The sequence below is a fragment of the Misgurnus anguillicaudatus genome, chromosome 16 (assembly GCF_027580225.2).
Source record: "Misgurnus anguillicaudatus chromosome 16, ASM2758022v2, whole genome shotgun sequence".
Taxonomy (NCBI): domain Eukaryota; kingdom Metazoa; phylum Chordata; class Actinopteri; order Cypriniformes; family Cobitidae; genus Misgurnus; species Misgurnus anguillicaudatus.
The window spans coordinates 16,804,394-16,823,884 of record NC_073352.2 but is presented as its reverse complement, the minus strand read 5'-3'; the positions used below and the strand labels follow the sequence as shown (position 1 = coordinate 16,823,884).

At 36.6% G+C, this 19,491-nt stretch overlaps 3 protein-coding genes across 5 annotated transcripts; 2 read left to right on the top strand and 1 right to left on the bottom strand.

Annotated features, from left to right (window-relative positions):
• The first annotated feature begins 952 nt into the window (after positions 1-952).
• On the top strand, positions 953-5,823 carry fosl1a (FOS like 1, AP-1 transcription factor subunit a). Of its 2 annotated transcripts, none has more exons than XM_073854187.1 (4): positions 953-1,422; positions 1,914-2,171; positions 3,502-3,619; positions 3,720-5,823. In XM_073854187.1, exons 1-4 carry the CDS (start codon positions 1,303-1,305, stop codon positions 4,277-4,279), a joined length of 1,056 nt encoding a protein of 351 aa, XP_073710288.1. In that variant the 5' UTR covers positions 953-1,302; the 3' UTR covers positions 4,280-5,823. The 2 variants fall into 2 exon arrangements, with proteins under 2 accessions (XP_073710288.1, XP_073710287.1); XM_073854186.1 differs by having other exon boundaries at positions 956-1,422; positions 1,911-2,171.
• A 1,988-nt stretch (positions 5,824-7,811) lies between these two features.
• On the bottom strand, positions 7,812-10,740 carry ccdc85b (coiled-coil domain containing 85B). The gene has a single exon (XM_055179024.2). The coding sequence runs from the start codon at positions 9,764-9,766 to the stop codon at positions 9,164-9,166; it is 603 nt and encodes a 200-aa protein (XP_055034999.1). The 5' UTR covers positions 9,767-10,740; the 3' UTR covers positions 7,812-9,163.
• Positions 10,741-12,761: 2,021 nt separating this feature from the next.
• Positions 12,762-17,482, top strand: fibpa (fibroblast growth factor (acidic) intracellular binding protein a). Of its 2 annotated transcripts, XM_055179018.2 has the most exons (11): positions 12,762-12,921; positions 13,320-13,432; positions 13,792-13,990; positions 14,078-14,204; positions 14,290-14,390; positions 14,661-14,794; positions 15,361-15,469; positions 15,570-15,633; positions 15,756-15,842; positions 15,920-16,017; positions 17,163-17,482. In XM_055179018.2, exons 2-11 carry the CDS (start codon positions 13,348-13,350, stop codon positions 17,230-17,232), a joined length of 1,074 nt encoding a protein of 357 aa, XP_055034993.1. In that variant the 5' UTR covers positions 12,762-12,921; positions 13,320-13,347; the 3' UTR covers positions 17,233-17,482. The 2 variants fall into 2 exon arrangements, with proteins under 2 accessions (XP_055034993.1, XP_055034994.1); XM_055179019.2 differs by lacking the exon at positions 12,762-12,921 and having other exon boundaries at positions 13,792-14,204.
• The last annotated feature ends 2,009 nt before the right edge of the window (positions 17,483-19,491 follow it).

The following is a 19,491-nucleotide window of genomic DNA, read 5'->3' as shown; positions in this document are numbered from 1 at the left end:
GATTTTGCCGGTAGATATCTGAGATTCAATACAGTGATATTTGAAAAGGTGAGGGAAAAGTAGGACATAAGGAACAGTGACATCATACCACAGGAAATTCGAGTGACGAAATTCAAATGACACCTTTTTCACCCTTGTGGTTTCATTTTTACACTGTTTCACAGAATGAGTACATCCATTGTAGTACTATGAGCAGATGACTCATAACGATGCTGAAAACAGGCAAATTTTAAACAGTAGAAAAATAAACATCACTTTTTTTGAATGGTAATGCAATACAGTACAATAAAGTTTTTTTTAAACAGTTTCCATGATAAACTACGCACTTCCAGTATGGAAACATTTGGACAACGTATCTTATCTGTGACTAAAACATCTGCTTTCAAAACAGAAAAAGAAAATCAGAATGCATGTCTAATTTAGCTGAATCATTCAACATTTTACAATTGTAGGGATGATTAAGCACATTTGTATGAACCAGTGAACATTTTTTCATGACCGTTCATTCATTTATAGCATACTTTCATTTCATAGCACTCTATTGTGGTCTCCACTGGAACGTGCCAAAACCTCAGTATAGAGTGAAGCACCAACCACGTTCGTGTTTACTCATCAAATAAGAACGTGCACTGCTTACTGTGACCAGTTACATTTAAAACAAACATTCTTTACGAGGTGTTACACTTAAACCGGTCGCTAGTATAAGAAAATTGTGTTCTCTCTTAACGTATATGCTAAATAATTAAAACAACAACGAAAGCTAGCATCAGTCTGATATTAGTGGTTTCGATACAAAGTTGTTCAGAGCAGCTATCACCAGTTCAAACAAGGAGTTCCCGGAAAACACCAAAAATGGTCTATATACGTCACCTTCCATGTGATCATACGTCATTTAGCCCTACCAGCTTATCCATTTCCCGTAAACTGGGAGGGGCGAAAACCGTAAGGTACTCCATCACTTATTTATATTCTCGTGAACACCGCGAACATCCAGTCTTGCTTGAAAACAGAAGTTTATCTTACAACATATTAAACGTTATTCCACGCTTGTTTTTATAGCTGACAGCAATATGGTGAATTTAAACGTGGACAGTACCTTCTAGCATCCCCCAAGCGTACTTTAGTGGATTCTACCGTTTTCCCGCAACAAGGTAGACTTTCAGCTCGCTTTTGAATTTCGTGTGAACTGTCAGTGATATAAGAAGGACAACGCGTTTGGGTAGGCAGACGTAAAAAGGAAACAGTAACGCAGAGTTTTAGTCAGCTCACTTGTTGTGGATTACTGCGCAGTTAACGGCATACATGTACAACTACGGAAATCCAGGCAGAGGAATCGACCGGACTTTCCCAGATAACAGCTCTGGATCAGGACCGAGCTCTGCCTCCATCACGACAACCACTGTGACATCTCAGCAACAGCAGGTAAGGATATTTCATTATATATCTAATGGGATACTTTTATCATTTACACTTTAAATAAATATTATTTTCCATTCTCTATATCGCTTATTCATATTTCAAGATTATCCCAGTAAATGCAGGGAAACATCCTAGACAGGTGGACAGTATTATTTCACCAGTTACCAATAATATTTACATTTAAACTTCAATGTTGATTTGTACAAATCACAATTTAACTATTTTACTCATTAGTGGCCATAATTGAATCCAACATTAATAATAGTGTAGTAATAATGTAATGATAATCAAAAAGTGTGTGGTCATTATGTGTGTTGTGCTTTCATTTTTGTTCTTACATGTGCGTGTCCCGGTCATTTCAAACCAATAGGTTTTTGACTATAATCATAATATGTATTTTATATTGTATATGTTTATAAATTAACCTCTCTGATGAGAAATTATAATAAACTATATAAGTCTTCAGCGCTTTCATCTTTTTTTTTTTACAGCAGAAGTATTCTGTGGCAGGATCAGGCCAATTTGTGCCCAGTCTCAATGCTATAACTTCAAACCAAGACCTTCAATGGATGCTTCAGCCCTCCCTTGTGGGCACCCCGGGGCCATCCAGGGCACTTCGGCATCCTTACCCACTTCCACCGAGAGTGCCATCTATGAATCCTCAACTCACCCATTCACATCTATCCCGACCAGGTGTTATAAGAGCACCTACAGGTGCTGGAAGCTCAACAAGAAGCAGAGCTGAAGATCATGTAAGTTAACAGTCTGTTTGTCTGTTCTTGATTATAAGGAGTAGGTCATCCAAATATGAATATTCTTTAATACTTTACTCACCATTGTGCACTATGTTTCTTCAGCTGAACCAAAATAATTCATTTTATATTTATATGCCATCATGCTAACCAACATAGCAAAAGCTCCTAAGAGAACATCTATCTATCATTAAAGTCAACTAAGTGACTACAGTGGGTTAATATTATGTATACTAAAGTGAAATAATATAATCATATACGATTAATATTTTGAGCTTATTTTGCCATGTATCCAATCTTATATCTGCGGAAACATACAAATCAACTATTCACAAGACATTAGAAGCTCATATGTTGGCTCCCATAAAACAAGAAAACATGACAGCATTGTAATATAAAATTATTTGGGTTCAAGTGAAGAAACAAACCATATGCAACTGGGATGGATAGAGGGTGAGTACATTTTGTGAGAGTTTTTATATTTGGATAAACTATCCCGGTGACTCGTGACAGGGGACCCATGACAGCATGATTTGTCACCACTGACACCTGTCCTCGGCCACAAACAAAAAACAGCCATGCTTGTTACTGTAAATACGAGACGGCCTAAAAAACAAAAGTGCGCAAGTCACAGAATCAGACAATGTGTAATATCCTGTGAGTCGGTAGGGTGTATACGTGACCTGGGTGAACATACTTCATGCTGATAGCTGCAGGGCGTGTATCTCAATTAGGCTTATTCGGGAGTGTGCGATATGCATTTAGCTGTAACTCTTAAATGGGTGTATGCAGAAATAAGACACGCACGTTATAGACTCTCCTTATACTATTTACAAAGCGGCTGCTCTACGTGAATTTGAGGAGACATCACAGGGATGCTCATTAAATATTAACTAATTGAAACCTGTGTGACTCATTCGTCCAAGTCTTTGGCAGTGTGAGAGTAAAATAATGAAACAGGAAATGGAATATCATGTGATTCAGTGGAGTGGGGTCATATGACTCATACCTGAGTCACATAGGTGAGTCATCAAAATTACAACAGGAAACGGCATATGATGCAAATATATAGCAAGTTAATTTACTGAATAATATTTGAATCATAAGAAAGTATTTACAAAAACCAAAAAATGGGAATTTAAAAAAATCTAAACCCCATCCACTAGATGGCAGTATTTTCATAAGTCTATAAACTTTAAATAAAATTGAGCCAAAGGTAATCAAGGGGTTAATATATTTGATAAGATCGGGTTTTATACCACAATTTAGTTTTATTATAGATGTCAAACTATCTCATGAATATGAATTTGATACATATTTCTTTTATTAGCTATCTCCTGATGAGCTTGAGAGGCGCAGAATCCGAAGGGAACGAAACAAAATGGCCGCGGCCAAGTGCAGGAATCGTCGACGGGAACTGACTGACTCATTGCAGAGTGAAACCGATCCTCTCTTTCATTTATTTACTGAAAATAGCTTAATTATAATTTCATTTATTACATAGACCCAAAATTCATAACCTCTCCTTCTCCTCACAGGAAACCGATCAGCTGGAGGATGAAAAATCACGCCTTAAGAAGGAGATCTCTGAGCTCCAGAAGGAAAAAGACAAGCTAGAGTTGGTACTTGAGGCCCACAGACCCATCTGCAAAGTCCACGATTCAGACTCTGATTCTGACTCCAACAGCGACCTCCCCGCCCTGAGTGGAATCAAGATCGAGCCTGTCGACCAAGATCTTCCCGGACCTTCTGGAAAATCAAAAAGCCACTTTAAGCCTTACAAACCGAAGCCCAAAATAACCATCCCGCCTCCTCCAGCTGCAGCAGCCTCTGCTGCCAGTGTACCCATGGATTCTGAGTCTCTTCATACCCCCATCCTTATTTCTACTCCGTCTCTGACTCCGTTTACTGCCAGCCTGGTCTTCAGCTATCCCTCTTCTACACTAGATACCAGCTCTGTCATTACATCTCAAAGTCTCTCTGCCTCTCAACAGGGTACCAGTCAGTCTCGAAACCCACAGCCATGTGGCGTTGCTCATCGCCGAAGCAGCAGCAGTGGGGATCAGTCAGATCATTCTCTTAATTCACCAACCATTCTCACCCTGTGAAACATCTGTTTTGTTTTCAAGTGTCCTTACAGGCATAACAAGTAGAGTAGTGCATACGTATACATGCATTATGTTTATACTTAAAGGGTAGTTCACCCAAAAATTTAGATTTTGTCATCATTTACACACACACAACATAAAGAAAGATATTTTGTTTGTAACCATCTCGGGCACTATTGACTCCCATAGTAGTATGGAAGTCAGTGGTGCTTCTGTTTTTTGCATCATTACAAATATCTTCCCAAAGAAATTAATACAGGTTTGTAACAACACCTGGGTGAGTAAATGATGACAGAATTTTCATTTTTGGGTGAACTATTCCTTTTAAGGATTCTGTGTCTGCTTTTAATAATTACCAAGCTACCCAAATGCACTATAAAAGCACACATAAGTGAAGTGTTTAACTTAAAATGCTTAATATGCAAAGACGGTTTTAAATAAGGCTTAGTAGGTTGACTTCCCCTCAAAAACTCTGGTGGTATTATATAGTTTTGTGTGGTTGATCATTTCAACTAGACTTGCGTAGTAAAAACATTGTCTCAACCGGTCTTGTGAGTTTTTTTCCAATGGCAGATGGGGAGTGGCCAGGAAGCTTAAAAATATTTATTTTATTTTATTGATTACCTAGTGACCAAGAAGTTCTAACTTCATATTTTAAAAGTAAACATGTTTTTTGTAAAGTAATATAACACAAAGAAGTGACTGACCGTCCTTAACATTTGACTTTATTAGCATTAATAATAGTGTTATTGAAATATCCATTTACTTTAACTATATATGTATAGACACCTACATAGATTTGGTGGTGGTACTGTTGCAGTTGAATATCTGGCCTGCTAGTAAAATGTTTAAAAGGTTACTGTACGAGCTATACAGTTATTGTAAGCACAATCCAGATCTATCGTTACATTCTCTTCAGTAAGAAATGTTTTGTGTACTTAAGGTTAACAACAGTTTTTATAAAGTATCTTGAAAAGCTATTATTATTATTACAAATAATAAATGGCAAGGCCTTGATTGAAATCAGGTTAAACAAATGTCTCAAAGAATTGTAGTGGGTTACATCATTTTACCATCCACATATAGCTGTGGATGCCCACGATATCATGTTATTTCTGTGTTTTTGATTAATGTCAACAGTGTATGGTGAATAAGCTAAAGAAACGGCAGGGATGCAACCTACCGGTTTATGTTTTTTACAAAGATTTCAACAACACATAAAACACTGGAAATGTGCACTTCAATAACAGTTTTACAGTTACACTGGTTACACAGTTATTTGGTAACTGAACACTTGGTTACTCTGCAGCACAGTACAGTGCGACGTTTGCAGGCCAGTATAGATAATTTATCAAGATCTACAGTTTATGGTGAACTGAGCACACTATATGTTAGACTACGGTTACAGCGGCTTGACCACAAAAGTATAGATTTGTATTTATTTTTGAAAACAGTATATTTTTGAAATGACACTTTATACTGATGTAATGCTAGCATTATGTTGCATGTTATTTAATATCTAATAAACAATGACTGAAAATGTGTGCTGCTAAAAAGTTGATTTCTGGGTTTTTTAGTACTTTTAGTGTGACTTAAACTTTTGTTTTCATTTATTTGTGTTCATTGGTAATGATAAAGGAGCATGGTCATTTAATCCAACCAATCAGCACAAAGAGGCCTCTATAGCCATCCCTCACCTGTCCAGTGACAGTTTTTTTCAGCATCAATCCACCACCACATCCCCTCATATTCTGATCTCATACCCATCCCTTGCACAGCACGCCAAATATGCTTTACTTAATATTCACTCTCAGAAATAAAAGTACAAAAGTTGTCACTGGGACAGTATCCTAGGGCTGTCACAATGATTAAATAATCGTTGCATCGCATTTGTTTGACCTCATCGCAATGATTTCAGATCACCGCAATGATTGCACATCTCTCTAAAAAACACAAGGGGGAGCTGCAGCGCCTGTATAAACAAGACAGTATCAGATTACTTTTAAATATGTGTTTTGTGTATAAATATTTACTGCCAGATAAACCTGGCAAATATTTCATTTACATAATCACAACGATTTCATAAACAGAAAATGTATGAGAATTAAATGTCAAAGCAATAAACAGGCAATTAAAGGCGGAGTCCACGATGTTTGAAAAACGCTTTGGAAAAGGAGACGGGCCGACTACCAAAACACACTTATAGCCAATCAGCAGTAAGGAGCGTGTCTACTTACCGACATCCTTGCCGGGTTGCGTATGTGTGGGGCGGGTCTTTCAACAGAAGGTCCAGATTCTATTGGGGTAGGGGCATGTTTGTTTAGGTGATTTCAAATATCAACATTGGCTTTCAAACATCGTGGCCTGTAATCATCATAAACGTCACAATTTATAAAACAATTAACCGTCAGCCAAATCCATGACAGCCCTACAGTACCCTTTCAAAAAGGTACACCTTTGTACCCAAAATGTGCATATTAGTACTTCAAAGGTACATATTGGCAGTTCAAAGATACATATTTGTACCTAAATTATACATATAAGGACCTTTTTTAAAGGGTACTGCCCCAGTGACAGCTTTGTACCTTAATTTTTGACAGTGTTTGATTGGGTGCAAATGTGAACATGTGAAGTAATACGTAGCTTCTAATCATGGGACTGTATCTATCTGTAACTTAATTTTAGTGGTCACATAGATTAATAATATGGCACATTTGAAGCAGTTGCCTAATAAGTTAGATATTGGGAAGTGATTCCTTTTCAATACACTATATGGTATGAATAGAGAGGAAAGGAGGAGGGAGCACACTCTTTCCTCATAGGATGTCCTGATGACATCACTGAAAGTTGCACACTGCTTACAGAATGAAACTAGATGTTAAGCAACTGGTGAATACCCAATGTTAATCTTTATTGGATGTCTGGAAGATGAAATTACCAAGAATAGAAGTTAAATTCAGGACAAACAGGAGTTAACGTGTGAATGTGTCATCTTTGGTCAGTCAATTCATGTGATGGGGACAGTTTAAATTATTATTATTATTTACTTGGCACAAGCATGAAATCACTCAAGAATATATATCAGCATACCGTCTGGGCTTCATGCAGACAATGAATTAGAAATAAATGACCTGAAGATGAACAAATCTAGCAGAGGGAGACTCAGCTGAGTCTAAAACACAGAGTGCAAATAAAAAAAACATGGGGACTCTATTTCTTCCACACTAAACCCTTTGTTATCTTTCTGATTTCAAGTGAGTCACTTGGAGGCAAGTCTGAGAACATATAATTGAGATAATGAAGAGGAAGTTTGTTCTGAGTAAAACTGCGAGCACATGGTCTGTTGAAAGGATCTCTGTATGCCCTCCAGAGTTAAAGTATTACTGTTCTTTCTAAGCTGTTGCGCAAGCAATATGCCAAAAATAAACCAGTGAAGTTTAGGTATTCATGATAGTTACATGTATTGATTTTCCTTTTCCAAGTAAAATGAAAATCTGATAAAAGACACAAACACAAAACAAGAGAACGGAGGTTGGTGTCTCAGTCAAGTGTATTTAAAGCCATCCCATTCATTAACAAAGCAGTCAGAGAACTGGGTCTGGTCTAAACCATTGCAATGTGCATTCACTAAAATAATACTGATCATGATTTTCAGATTTAAACATGTACAACAGAACAATCCTATGTATGAGGGTTTTTAGTATGTAGCAAAAAAAGACTATGATAACAATATTTTATAAAAAATTGTATATGTCAATGTTGTCATATACAACATCAATCTGTCAATTTAAGATGTATTAAAGCCTTATCAAAGCAAGAGTTGAACACAAAAAAGCTTTGTACAGTACAGCTGAATAGTTATGAAGTGGGCTTAATGCAATATAATGTTCAATTTGAAACCAGTGTCGAGCACAAAAAACATGTTTAGTGGAGCACACATTACTACATCTAGTCAAATATATCGTCCAGTTCAAAATAAACAAACACAAAATTCATACGGTAAAAAAGTTAATAACGTGCATTTCCAGTGAATCACACTATTGGGCCTCCAAATTACAGCCATGTAATCATAAAATCAGGCTGATCCGCTTACAATGGAGGCTTTGCTTTGCACAATCCTTTGAAACTATCCTCTGCATTGCTGAAAATTGATTCAGTGCTTTTTATGATCTCAAACAGATCACTACAGAGTATATGGCTCTAATCAGTTTAAAAATGTGAATCTTTAAAGATTCAAGATTTATTCAGCCCTGTGGTAGTGCATCATAGAAGAAACATCAGCATGTGAACAGATCAGTGCACATTAAAACCTGGTTTAGAGTTAACAGTATGGTTAGTTGTTTCAAATGTCAACCTCAGAACTAAACTTATTTATGTCCCTAAATAAGAGATGAATGGGAAAACTCCAGCAATACTTGGATAAAACTTACATTCAAATTATGCTACTAAAACAGTAAATTGGATTTACAAGAAATCTAAAATTTGGCAAGCAAATCAACTGAAATACATACCAGTATATGTATTAAGCATGGCCATCAAAAGTACTTTACATGTAATGCTTTCCAAAATAAAGATTTATGGGAAAGTGTGCTTAAAACTAATTCGATTCGCCTGCCACCCTCCAAAAATAACCAAACTCAAGTTTTAAAGGTGCCCAACTATAAAATGTAATTCATGAGATATAGAGAAAAGTGTACTTATGGCATCAAAAGGCCATGCGTAAACTAGCCTACGTCATTGTCTATTTCCACTGAAATAGCTGAGATGTCATTTTTCAGAAAATGTAAACTGCTCTGCCTCTCTGAGTTTGTAGACATATATACAGTCCTTCTAAGCATAAAAGAGAAGGTTAAAGTGATATGGCTGTGCTCCACTGCCTCTCCATCAGTCGTCTGGTGAACACACCAAGTGCAGTTGGTCTGGACTCCCCACGCTCCCTGTGCTGGAGCTCCCATCACCCAGGTCCCGGGCCACCATACACGGTATGTTGAGATCCGTAGAGCCACCTGGGCTTGAATCGCTCCTGCTCACGCACTCTTCCTCCAGCACCAAGCAAAGTTCCTTCAGGTCCAGGTTCTCCTTCACCAGGCCGTCCTGCATGCGCTCCAAATCGGCGAGTTTCTTGAGGTATCCGCCGAGGTCCTCGCGCATCACTTTGGCCGCCTGGTGGCCAAACAGTTGCCACTCTCGCGCGAGCTTCTTCACTTTCAAGCGGTCGTCGTCCAGAAAGCAGCATAGGTCTCTCAGCTCTTGGTTCTCCTCTTGAAGCCGCTGGTTGATGACTTTAAGTTCCCTGATTTCGAGCAGATGTCCCTGCAGTTGTTTATTGACCTCTTTGATCAGTCGACCGCGTTGTATTAATGCTGACATCTTTTCCGATTCTTCCATGCGCAGTCGGTTCACGAGCTCTTCCTTCGAGCAAGCCAGCAAGTCTTCATCTGTTATCTTTGACAGCTCCCGGTTCAATATTTCACTGTCGCTCCCCATATTGTCGCAAAAGCTTGTCACTTGAAAATGTTTGCTATTACAACCGATGCACCATGAAATATTTGCATCCGTTATCTCGTCAGTCTTATGAGGCACATGGGATGTCAATCACTGCACATTGATCGCAACACTCCTCACTCAGGCATGAGCGCAACGGTCCATTTCCCCCACAAATAACGTTATATTAGGGGTACAAAGACATCGTAGCTGGGTTTATTCAACATATTTCACAATTTAAATAACAGTCAACAATAGGCCTACCTCTCTCCTCGTGCGTTAAATCGATATTGGCCACATTAATGGTTAGATATTTTGGCTATAGGGATTATTTAAGCACACTTGTTCCTGGTGCCGTTCTCAGGTCAACACAGAGGTTTAAAATAATCTCCGTCGAGCATCTCTCTCCTCTGTATTATCATGGATCACAATGTTCGTGCTTTTATCGTTGCTCTCGTGGCTCGAAAGCATCAGTCTCTCCGCCCTCGTGCCTGCCGGTGCATTCTCTTCAACACGAAACGATTTACTTCTTTAAACAACCAATACCGTCAACAGGACGCAACTTTTCGGGAAAGGCGATGCGATTAGGAGAAATAAATAAATAAGTGTCGAAATGTAGGACAGCCTGGTTGTTTTGCTGCCTGGGATTGGTCGGTTTTAAAAAGTCAAAGATGTCGGATAATCCGAAGCAACGACGTTGAAATGAACGTTATTAGCTCGTGGACTTAACCCGTGCTAAAATCCTGAGGAATTTGTTGAGATGGTCCTTGAGATTACAGTGTTTCCTTTGGCGATGGTGGTGGTTGAGGAGGCAGTGATGTCTTCCCCCATCTCCTCCCGCTGCTCTCCTCCCCCTCTGCTGCACCTCCTCCCCTCTGTCCTTACTGTAAAATATGAACTGTATTTTCTTTTGTAGAATATGAGTTTCCACGCTCAAATTGTTTTTAATGTATAAAGCTTTGTGAAATATTTTTATTAAACTGATGATATGTAGTTCAAGCAATTTATGGATGGTAAAACAATCCTGTTGAAATATCTCTGGATGAGCTTTTCACACTGCCCCGGGATGAGACAGCATGCATACGGGACACACACAGAACTAACGGAAACAGTGACAAAAGCTGTTTTTTGTGCTTTAAGCCGTGGTATTCAGCCACATCCTTCCGCCCAGCACTTCAGTACAATTGTTACCACGAGGCCAAAACAATGTGGGGTGTTAACCATGGCCAGGGGTGAAAGGGGGGCTGCTGGACTGAGAATGAAAACAGGCCAGAGTTGAAGATAAATGAAAGGGAGGGGTAAACAATAGCATGCAAGGCACAGGAGGGAGAGGTGTGGAATAGAAAGACAGTATTAGTGAGAGTTTTGGGTGGGAAAATGTGGGATTTTTGAAGACTTACATTGACTGTATGCAGATGCAGTGGGGACTGATGGTAGTATGTAAGTGTACACACATTTAACATACAAACAATGTGAAAGTTAAATATTGTAATTACAAGACTTGCATTTAGATATAAATAAAACAAACTGTACAGAATATGCCATTATGATCTTTCATCTGAGTAAATGAGTTTAATCTGCTTTGGACAATATTATAAAGACTTAACCGAAGGTTAATTTAACAAGACTTGTAAACAGACCTGATTAATTCTTTTGGGATAAAAACAGCCAACAATATATAATTTTAATGCAATACACATTTGAAAAATTTCACATTATCATCTTATCAGTTTTAATTATTTGCTTTTAATTCCTGCAGATATTATAATTTTTAAATTTTTAAAATACAGTTAAAAATGTGCAATGATTTATCATAAAAAAAGTTGAAATAGTTTGGTTACTTTAACATGATATTTTCATAATCTTTCATTAATTTCAATATAGAGGTGAGTGGGGCACAAACTAACATGGCTACATTACATATTTATACAGGGCTGAGCAATCAGTGCTTTTGTCTTTTTCTCTTACTGTCAGAAGATGATATCCTGTAAATTTGTGAAAAGTTCTTTATCTTATGTTTTTTTTATTTCTGGGTTGGGTGTAAGTCACAAATCCAACCTTGTATTATTTTAATCACTTTATTATTACCTAAAACATAACACCATTTGAAACGCCACTGAAACATGTCAACAACTTCTAATAACTGATAGCTGAGATTGAAAACATTTTTACACAGCAGGGTTAGTTGTAACACAGTGTTACAATTAATTAAGCCTCAGGTATACAATGACAATAAAAAGAAAACAGTGTAAATAGATTTCAAGCCCTTTAAAAAAATCTACTTATATGCATTGATGCATAATACAAGGATGGTTAGATAAAGGATCATGGATGAATGTGTGGATATCTATCTATTATAGGCAGATATATAAACCATATCCACCTTTAGTATACAGACAAAATTATATTGAATTATTTTGTGGTGTTTAAACAAAATTTTCTAGCAAGTGTTACAAAAAACCTCTGTTTGTTACAATTAACCCCACCTATGGGGTAAGTTGTTACATTTGCACTCCTGTCACTTTCCAGATATGTGTAATTATGCATATATACTCCCTCATACTTTAACATTATTGAATTTCAGGTTTGTTCATAAAACATTTTAGGCACTCTATGCTGTCACAAATAACACAGAATATATTCCTATTGTGCTGTCTGCACACTAGCTTGTGCCAAAGCATAAATGTTTTAAACAATTTATTTAATATCTCATTTAATAAACCATAACACTATAATTTAATTACATTATAATGTATTGCATTGTTTTATTTGTTATATTATATTATAATGAATTTTACCATTAAAATGTACAATATTATTAAAATATATATTCTTTTAACAGCATAAACAAAATAAAAGTAGAAATATCATAACGAAATTATATTTTACGTGAATCTATGTAAAAATGTCTAAATCTGTGTAAAAATATAATGATATTAATTCAGTAACAACACCCCGCGTGCTTTTCTAACGGCACACAGACAGTCACGTGAATGAATGTTACGCAGTATGAATGCGGCTCACACCCGGAAGCTGTCACGACAGTGTGCTGTTGCTATGGATGTGGGCTAGCCGCTTGCTATGACAGTTGGTATTTGGTAAAAACTTATGTGATGGTAGAGCTGTATGATCATCCCGACATAGCGATCAGCCCGTTGGTAAACATCTTTAAACATGCTTAACTGTCCTATGAGCTAATGTTTGCGTTAGTTAGTTAGTAAAGGTAAAGCTACAAGATATACCAAAACAAGAGCTTATGCTGTGACATCTTACGTTTATTGTATTTTCGCATTAATGCATGTGTGCATGGTATATTCACACGGGGTTTATTGTGGTTATAAAATACATAGTGATGTTGCATGTTTAGGTTCAGTGGTGTGACTGGTGCATGCATTAGTTAAAATGGTTAAAGGATGCTAATTGAAAAGCTCTGGGTTCATTTCTGTAGGTTTGCTGTTAGTCCTGCACTTATGTTTATGCCAAATGTGAACTTTGAATGTTATACGCAACTGTTAATTATTTACCGTCCATTTAACTGAACTCTTTCTCTGTACAGCTTTAAAACCTACAGTACTATTGTCAAGATGTCTGTGGAGCTGGATGTATTTGTTGGAAACACCACTATTATGGACAAAGAGGTGTATCAACTGTGGTTGAATGGTTACACAGGTAGTACATGTGTTGAAATGAATATGACCTACTGTATAAGCTTTAAAAATATTGAATGACTCACCCTCGAGTTGTTGAAACCTGTATACATTTCTTTGTTCTGCTAAACATAAATGAAGATATATGTAATCAAGCAGGAGCACCATTAACCTCCATACTAGGAAAAAATACTATGGAAGTCAGTGGTACTCAGAAAATTGCCCAAAATATTATCCTTTGTGTTCAGCAGAACAAAAAAATGTATACAGGTTTATAAAAACACGAGGGTGAGTAAATAATGACAGAATTTAAATTTTTGGGTGAACTATCTCTTTAAAATTAGTTACATATATCATATGACAATGTGTTTGCGTTCTTAGTAAATGATGCTGTGAAAGTACGGATAGATGGTGGCATTATGGAGGAGTGTGAGGCAAGTGTAGAAGACCTGCTCAGTGACACTATGGATCAGTATAGGACCTTCCAGATGTGCGAGAGACTTTTACATCACCCATCCAAACTCGCCAATCAGATTCTCTTCCAGATACCTCCAGACCGACAAGCAATGCTTATTGAAAGGTATGCATGCACATTTTTGTGCCTTTTCAGTTTAAATATTTTTTTCTCTAGTTTATATAGCTTAATGTATTTGCATTTCTTTGAAAGGTATTATGCTTTTGATGATGCATTTGTTCGAGAGGTCCTGGGAAAGAAGCTGTCCAAAGGAACGAAGAAAGATCTAGATGATGTCAGTGCAAAGACAAACATTTCATTGAAGAGCTGCAGAAGACAGGTCGGCTGAATCAAGAGACTATTTGTAGCTATGCATTTCCCTTATGCAACTAATATTACTATTATCATTATCTCCTCGAATGCAGTTTGATAACTTCAAGCGGGTTTTCAAAGTGGTGGAAGAGCTCAAAGGCCCCCTGGTGGAAAATATACGGCAACACTTCCTGCTATCTGACCAATTAGCAAGGTACAAGAAATGAACAAGTGCTTAAGCTTGGGATTTATTCCTTGTTCAAAAAAATTAAGTTTATTCTTTCTAATCTTTTTTATGTGAACAACCAAACAAAGACCATTTACATGCATTTAGCAGACACTTTTATCCAAAGCGACCTGTTTTCAGTGAATCAATCCCACGACTGCTAAGCAATGTTATATCAATTGAGCTACAGAAATGTTTTCAATGCTGATTAAGCCTTTTTCTCTTTCTTTTGCTTAACAATCCTGTCAATGTTTGCAGGGATTATGCAGCAATAGTCTTCTTTGCCAATAATCGCTTTGAGACGGGTAAAAAAAAGTTGCAGTATCTAACCTTCCAAGACTTTGCTTTCTGTGCCGGCCAGCTCATCAACAACTGGACAGTAGGAGCTGTTGGTATAATATTTCAATTAAATCACATTTGCTTTATTATTTATCGCACAGCAGTAAATTAAAGACTTCTTCACTTTAAGGGAGACTTCCCCTTTAGAGATTTTCTGTCGATCTTAGTACATGATGTAACTACAAAAGAGTCAAGTTGTAAATAGGAAAAATATTGAAACTCTTTGGTTATTTTTTAGCACGATGCTAATGGTCTAATCAGATTCAATGGATTATGCTAAGCTATGCTAAAAGTGGTAGTGCCCGATCTGGAGATCAGCTGAATGGATTTAAAAACGGTAAAAATTAAATGTTTAACTCTAGGGGAGCTGGAAAATTAGCCTATTTTCAAAAAAGTGGAGTGTTGCTTTAAAGTCAGCTCCTCATCTCCCTTTGTAGGTTTATTGATGATGATCAGTTTACTGCACATAATCACTTATGACTCTGTGTGAATAAATTGAGATCTGCATGTTTTTGGGCATCTAGTCTGAGGTTGCATAATAAAAACTGGCCACTTGTGTGAGAGTAAAAATAGCTGTCTGTTGTGCAGACATCTATTGTACTAAGTTCTCTTTTTTTAGATAACATGATGGAAGACATGGATGTAGATCTGGATAAGGAATTTCTTCAAGACCTTAAAGACCTCAAAATTCTAATCACAGACAAGGATCTTTTAGATCAACACAAAAGGTTTGTTTTCAGCAAGATGTATTTGTGTCTAAACATCATATGTTGTATGAAAACTCTCCGTCTCATCTCTCTAAATACTATAAACCTCTTGTCTACTCAGTTTAGTGTGCACCGCTCTGCGGGGAAAAACTAATGTCTTCACTGAGATGGAAGCCAATTTTAAGGTACGAGAGAGTAACTTCATATCACTGTCTTGGTCACGTCTATTGCATTTTACACAAACATGCATTAAATCATGAATATGGTGTGCTTAATACATTTCTTTGTAATTTGCTTCCTGCTGTAGAATCTCTCACGAGGCCTTGTTAATATTGCTGCCAAATTAATCAACGCAAAAGATGTCCGTGATTTCTTCATTGACCTTGTGGAAAAGGTAGGTTTTTACAAGTAGTGTGTAAAGTGAATTGCTTAAGTTGCAATGAGGTCTTAACCGCATGTTTTTGATCCCAGTTTATTGAACCTTGTCGATCGGACAAATGGACGTCAACAGACACCAACCTCTTCCTTACCCACTATACTAACTCGGCACATATACTTGACACCTTCAAGTAAGTGTTACTACAGGATTTCTAATAACTATGGCTGCGTCCAAATACCCACACTTGCGGTCTTGGCCACTTGAGATAGCGTGTCCCATGTCTTAAAACTGCCCTTAACCCACACTAAACCCACACACACTAAATCTCGAATACGGCTTCGAAGCGGTATTCAAGGCTAAGTGTATTCCATCATGCATCATGTTCTGGATGTAAATCGTGAGACCTTTGCCCAAACTTCGTGAGATGTCGCAGAAACTTTTAATTGTAAGTTAATAAATGGATATTACATATTATGTTTGATAATAAAACGAAAAGTGTTGCACATTTCATTGGTGCAAGCATGTATTTTGCAAAAATTTTTGCTACTGCTTTTATCACATAATTAGAAACAACATTAATGGTGTCGTTTATTCAGGGACTACTGAATAAACAATAAACTTTAGTAAAGCTTCATGCACAAAATGAAGAGTTTTTTACAGGTGCAAAGAATTCTGCTTCTGAAAGTTTCAGGTAATTAGATAATAATCTTTAAAAGTTTTATTTATTTATTTGTTTATGTGTTCATTTTATTTAAAGAAAAACTTGAATAAAAAAATGAATACGTTTTGTTGTAAATTGCTGCCACTACCTGGATTGCCATTTTTACACTTGCTAAGTGTGTCCCATCGGGAAAATATTTTTTACATGCACGCTTGGGATCTTCACGTCCACTAAAACACTTAGGCAAGATACAGGAAATACTTCATGTAAGTAGTCAAGTGGTCAAGTCCAAAGACCGCAAGTGTGGTTATTTGGACGCAGCCTAACTTTCTGTAGTTTTGTGTTTTTGGGAAATTCTCTTTGCAACCAGTGGGGGTCACTGTATCTTATGCATATTCTGCTTTATACGTAGTCACCTTTGTTTCATGCGCAGTCATTTATGTGGTTGAATCACTGAAGAATGTGGTTTTCTGTTTACACAACCCAAATCATGACACACTGAATGACTTATAAAATATGCATTTATTCCAGACAATATAAAGTAAGAATTTTCTTTAGAAAGGAAATGTTAAATGTGCTGGCGAATATATTGCACAAGAACAGAAATAACAATAATAAAGTTTGACGTTGTGGCCCTGTTTTTATATCTCTCTTTTTCTGTTTCTCTATTTCAGGCATCATGCTGTTTGGACTAGATACATGGGAGTAATTAAAAGTTGCATCCTTAGAATGTACCATGAGTGAGGAATTTCCATTTACACAATTCCTCTCTTCTTTCTTTTCTCCTCATCGGCAGACATACAATATCTTTTGGCACGATGTTTAATTCGCCTGTTTTTTATCTTCTTTCTTTAATCCATTCCCAAATACGTCCCCCACCAGCTGTTCATCTCTTCACCTCCCTACTCTTTTCCTTCATCTGTGCTTCATTCTTTCACCCCTTGGCCTCCAGAAGTGTATTACTTGTAAATAAACACAGCATGCTTTCAACAGACACTGTCTGCATTGTGTTTTTATTAGCTCTACTGTGTGTGAGGTTTACTGTGACCAAACCCTTTGACAAAACATGGTAAATTCGGTAATGACAGCATTCTTTTAGTTTCCTTTATGGATTAGAAGTATTACAATATAGGCCCACACACACATGTGCGCACACGCATATATATTTATAAATCCATTTTTTTTTAACATTTTTCTCAAAACATGTTTATTATAACGTTATCATGTTATTATTTTGTTTATTATTTTGTTTATAGCTGTATTTTTTAAGTTATGAAGGTTTAAATCAAAACAAACCAACTGCAGTTGCATTGAAATGAATTGGAATGCACAACCAAAAAACGAGATTTCTGAACAATTAAAAAAACAGTGGCTATCTCGTATATATATGATAAATAATATTGATCATACTTGTTCTGTCTGCTTTTATTTATGAAAGTTAAAGAGAAAATGTTTTTTGAAATTCTGTTAAAATAACACAATGTAAAGTCATTCTGGTTAGTTTGGATAATGGACAATTTCCTTATTAAAAAAAAAAACCTTTTAACACAAACATCTCTGTGGTCTGATCCATTTGGCTTAAGCCAGAACAAGTAGGTACATGGTGCGGTGAGTCTGTGTGTGGGCCCGTGGGGGGCCGGAAAGCACTAAGGGGTACAATTTGTTAAGTCTTTGGTGCCACAAAGTGTGTGTTTTGGCAATAACTGTAATGACAGCTGTCAGCCTCACCACCCTAGGTTTTTTTATGGTACAAAGGTAATAGCAAGAAGTTTTCTGTGACCATTTGTTGATGAAATTATAATGCAATGCCTTTAACTTCCTTAATGTACCTGTAAAACTGACCTTTTGACTTGCCAATGTATAATGATTTGCATTGACCATATTGTATTTAAAAAAGAAATCTGACACAAGTAAATAGAGAAAACATCCTATGCTTTTAGTTGACATCGGTAACGCTTTAGAATAAGGTTGTATTTGAAGAGTTTGGTTCCAAAACGCAATAAATCCATTTTGACTAATTTTGGTAAAAACGTGTTTTCTATACCAAGAAAGTGACAAGATGAAAACCACTATTTTCTATTTTAAACGTTCACATAGCATCTTTAGGTTATAAAAACATAAAAAATTCAAATCCATAATTTGATTTTCAAAGATTAATTATAAAAACGAATTATTACTAAATTATTAAATCCATGACAAGTTTTTTTTCAAAATGCTATAAATCTATTGAATCAACATATAAATGTGCATTTATCTTTGCCATGTTATATTCATTTAGTTGACTAGTGGTATACACTGATTAAAAAAATAAACATTAATACACTTACTTTGTCATATTAAGAACACTGTCATTGCTGCGTTATACTTGAAGTCGTAGCTTAACATTTTTCACAGCGATCAGCTGTCAAATGTTTTGGTCCTTCTCGATGTTTGTTAGCTTCGCGCAAAATAATGGAAAGTTTTTCATAAGATCCCCTGGGGTCAATGTGTTAGCATGACAGAAGCTTGATGCTGTCGGGAGAACAAGCAAGTCTCCCGAGTGCCTCTCGCGTAAATTATTAGATGTCGATGGCTTATGTTTCTTTCCCATCACAGAACACCACAGGTTTATCCATACTATTAAAATATTATTTTGTTTTTGTTTGTTTGTTGATCACGAAGTACAAGATGAGGAAATTCCATGTATTCAACGCACCGCCATTGTTTGTTTACAATGCGTGAAATGATGCGCTGTGATTTGTTGAGCGGATTTATTGCATTCTGCAGAAAAGGAAGAGCGCCGTTTATTGCGTTTTGGGAAGAAAGGGAGAAAACATGACAGAATAACGTGGCAGATATTGGATTTTGTTTAAAATTAAGAATTTACTTTTAAATACTGACCTGATATAATACTGATTTTGGCAATAACTCTTTTTTTTAAATGGTGTTTATCGCGTTTTGGAAACAAACTCTTCATTTGTTAACAAATGATTAATGTATTGATCTAACTTAGACTTATCTTAG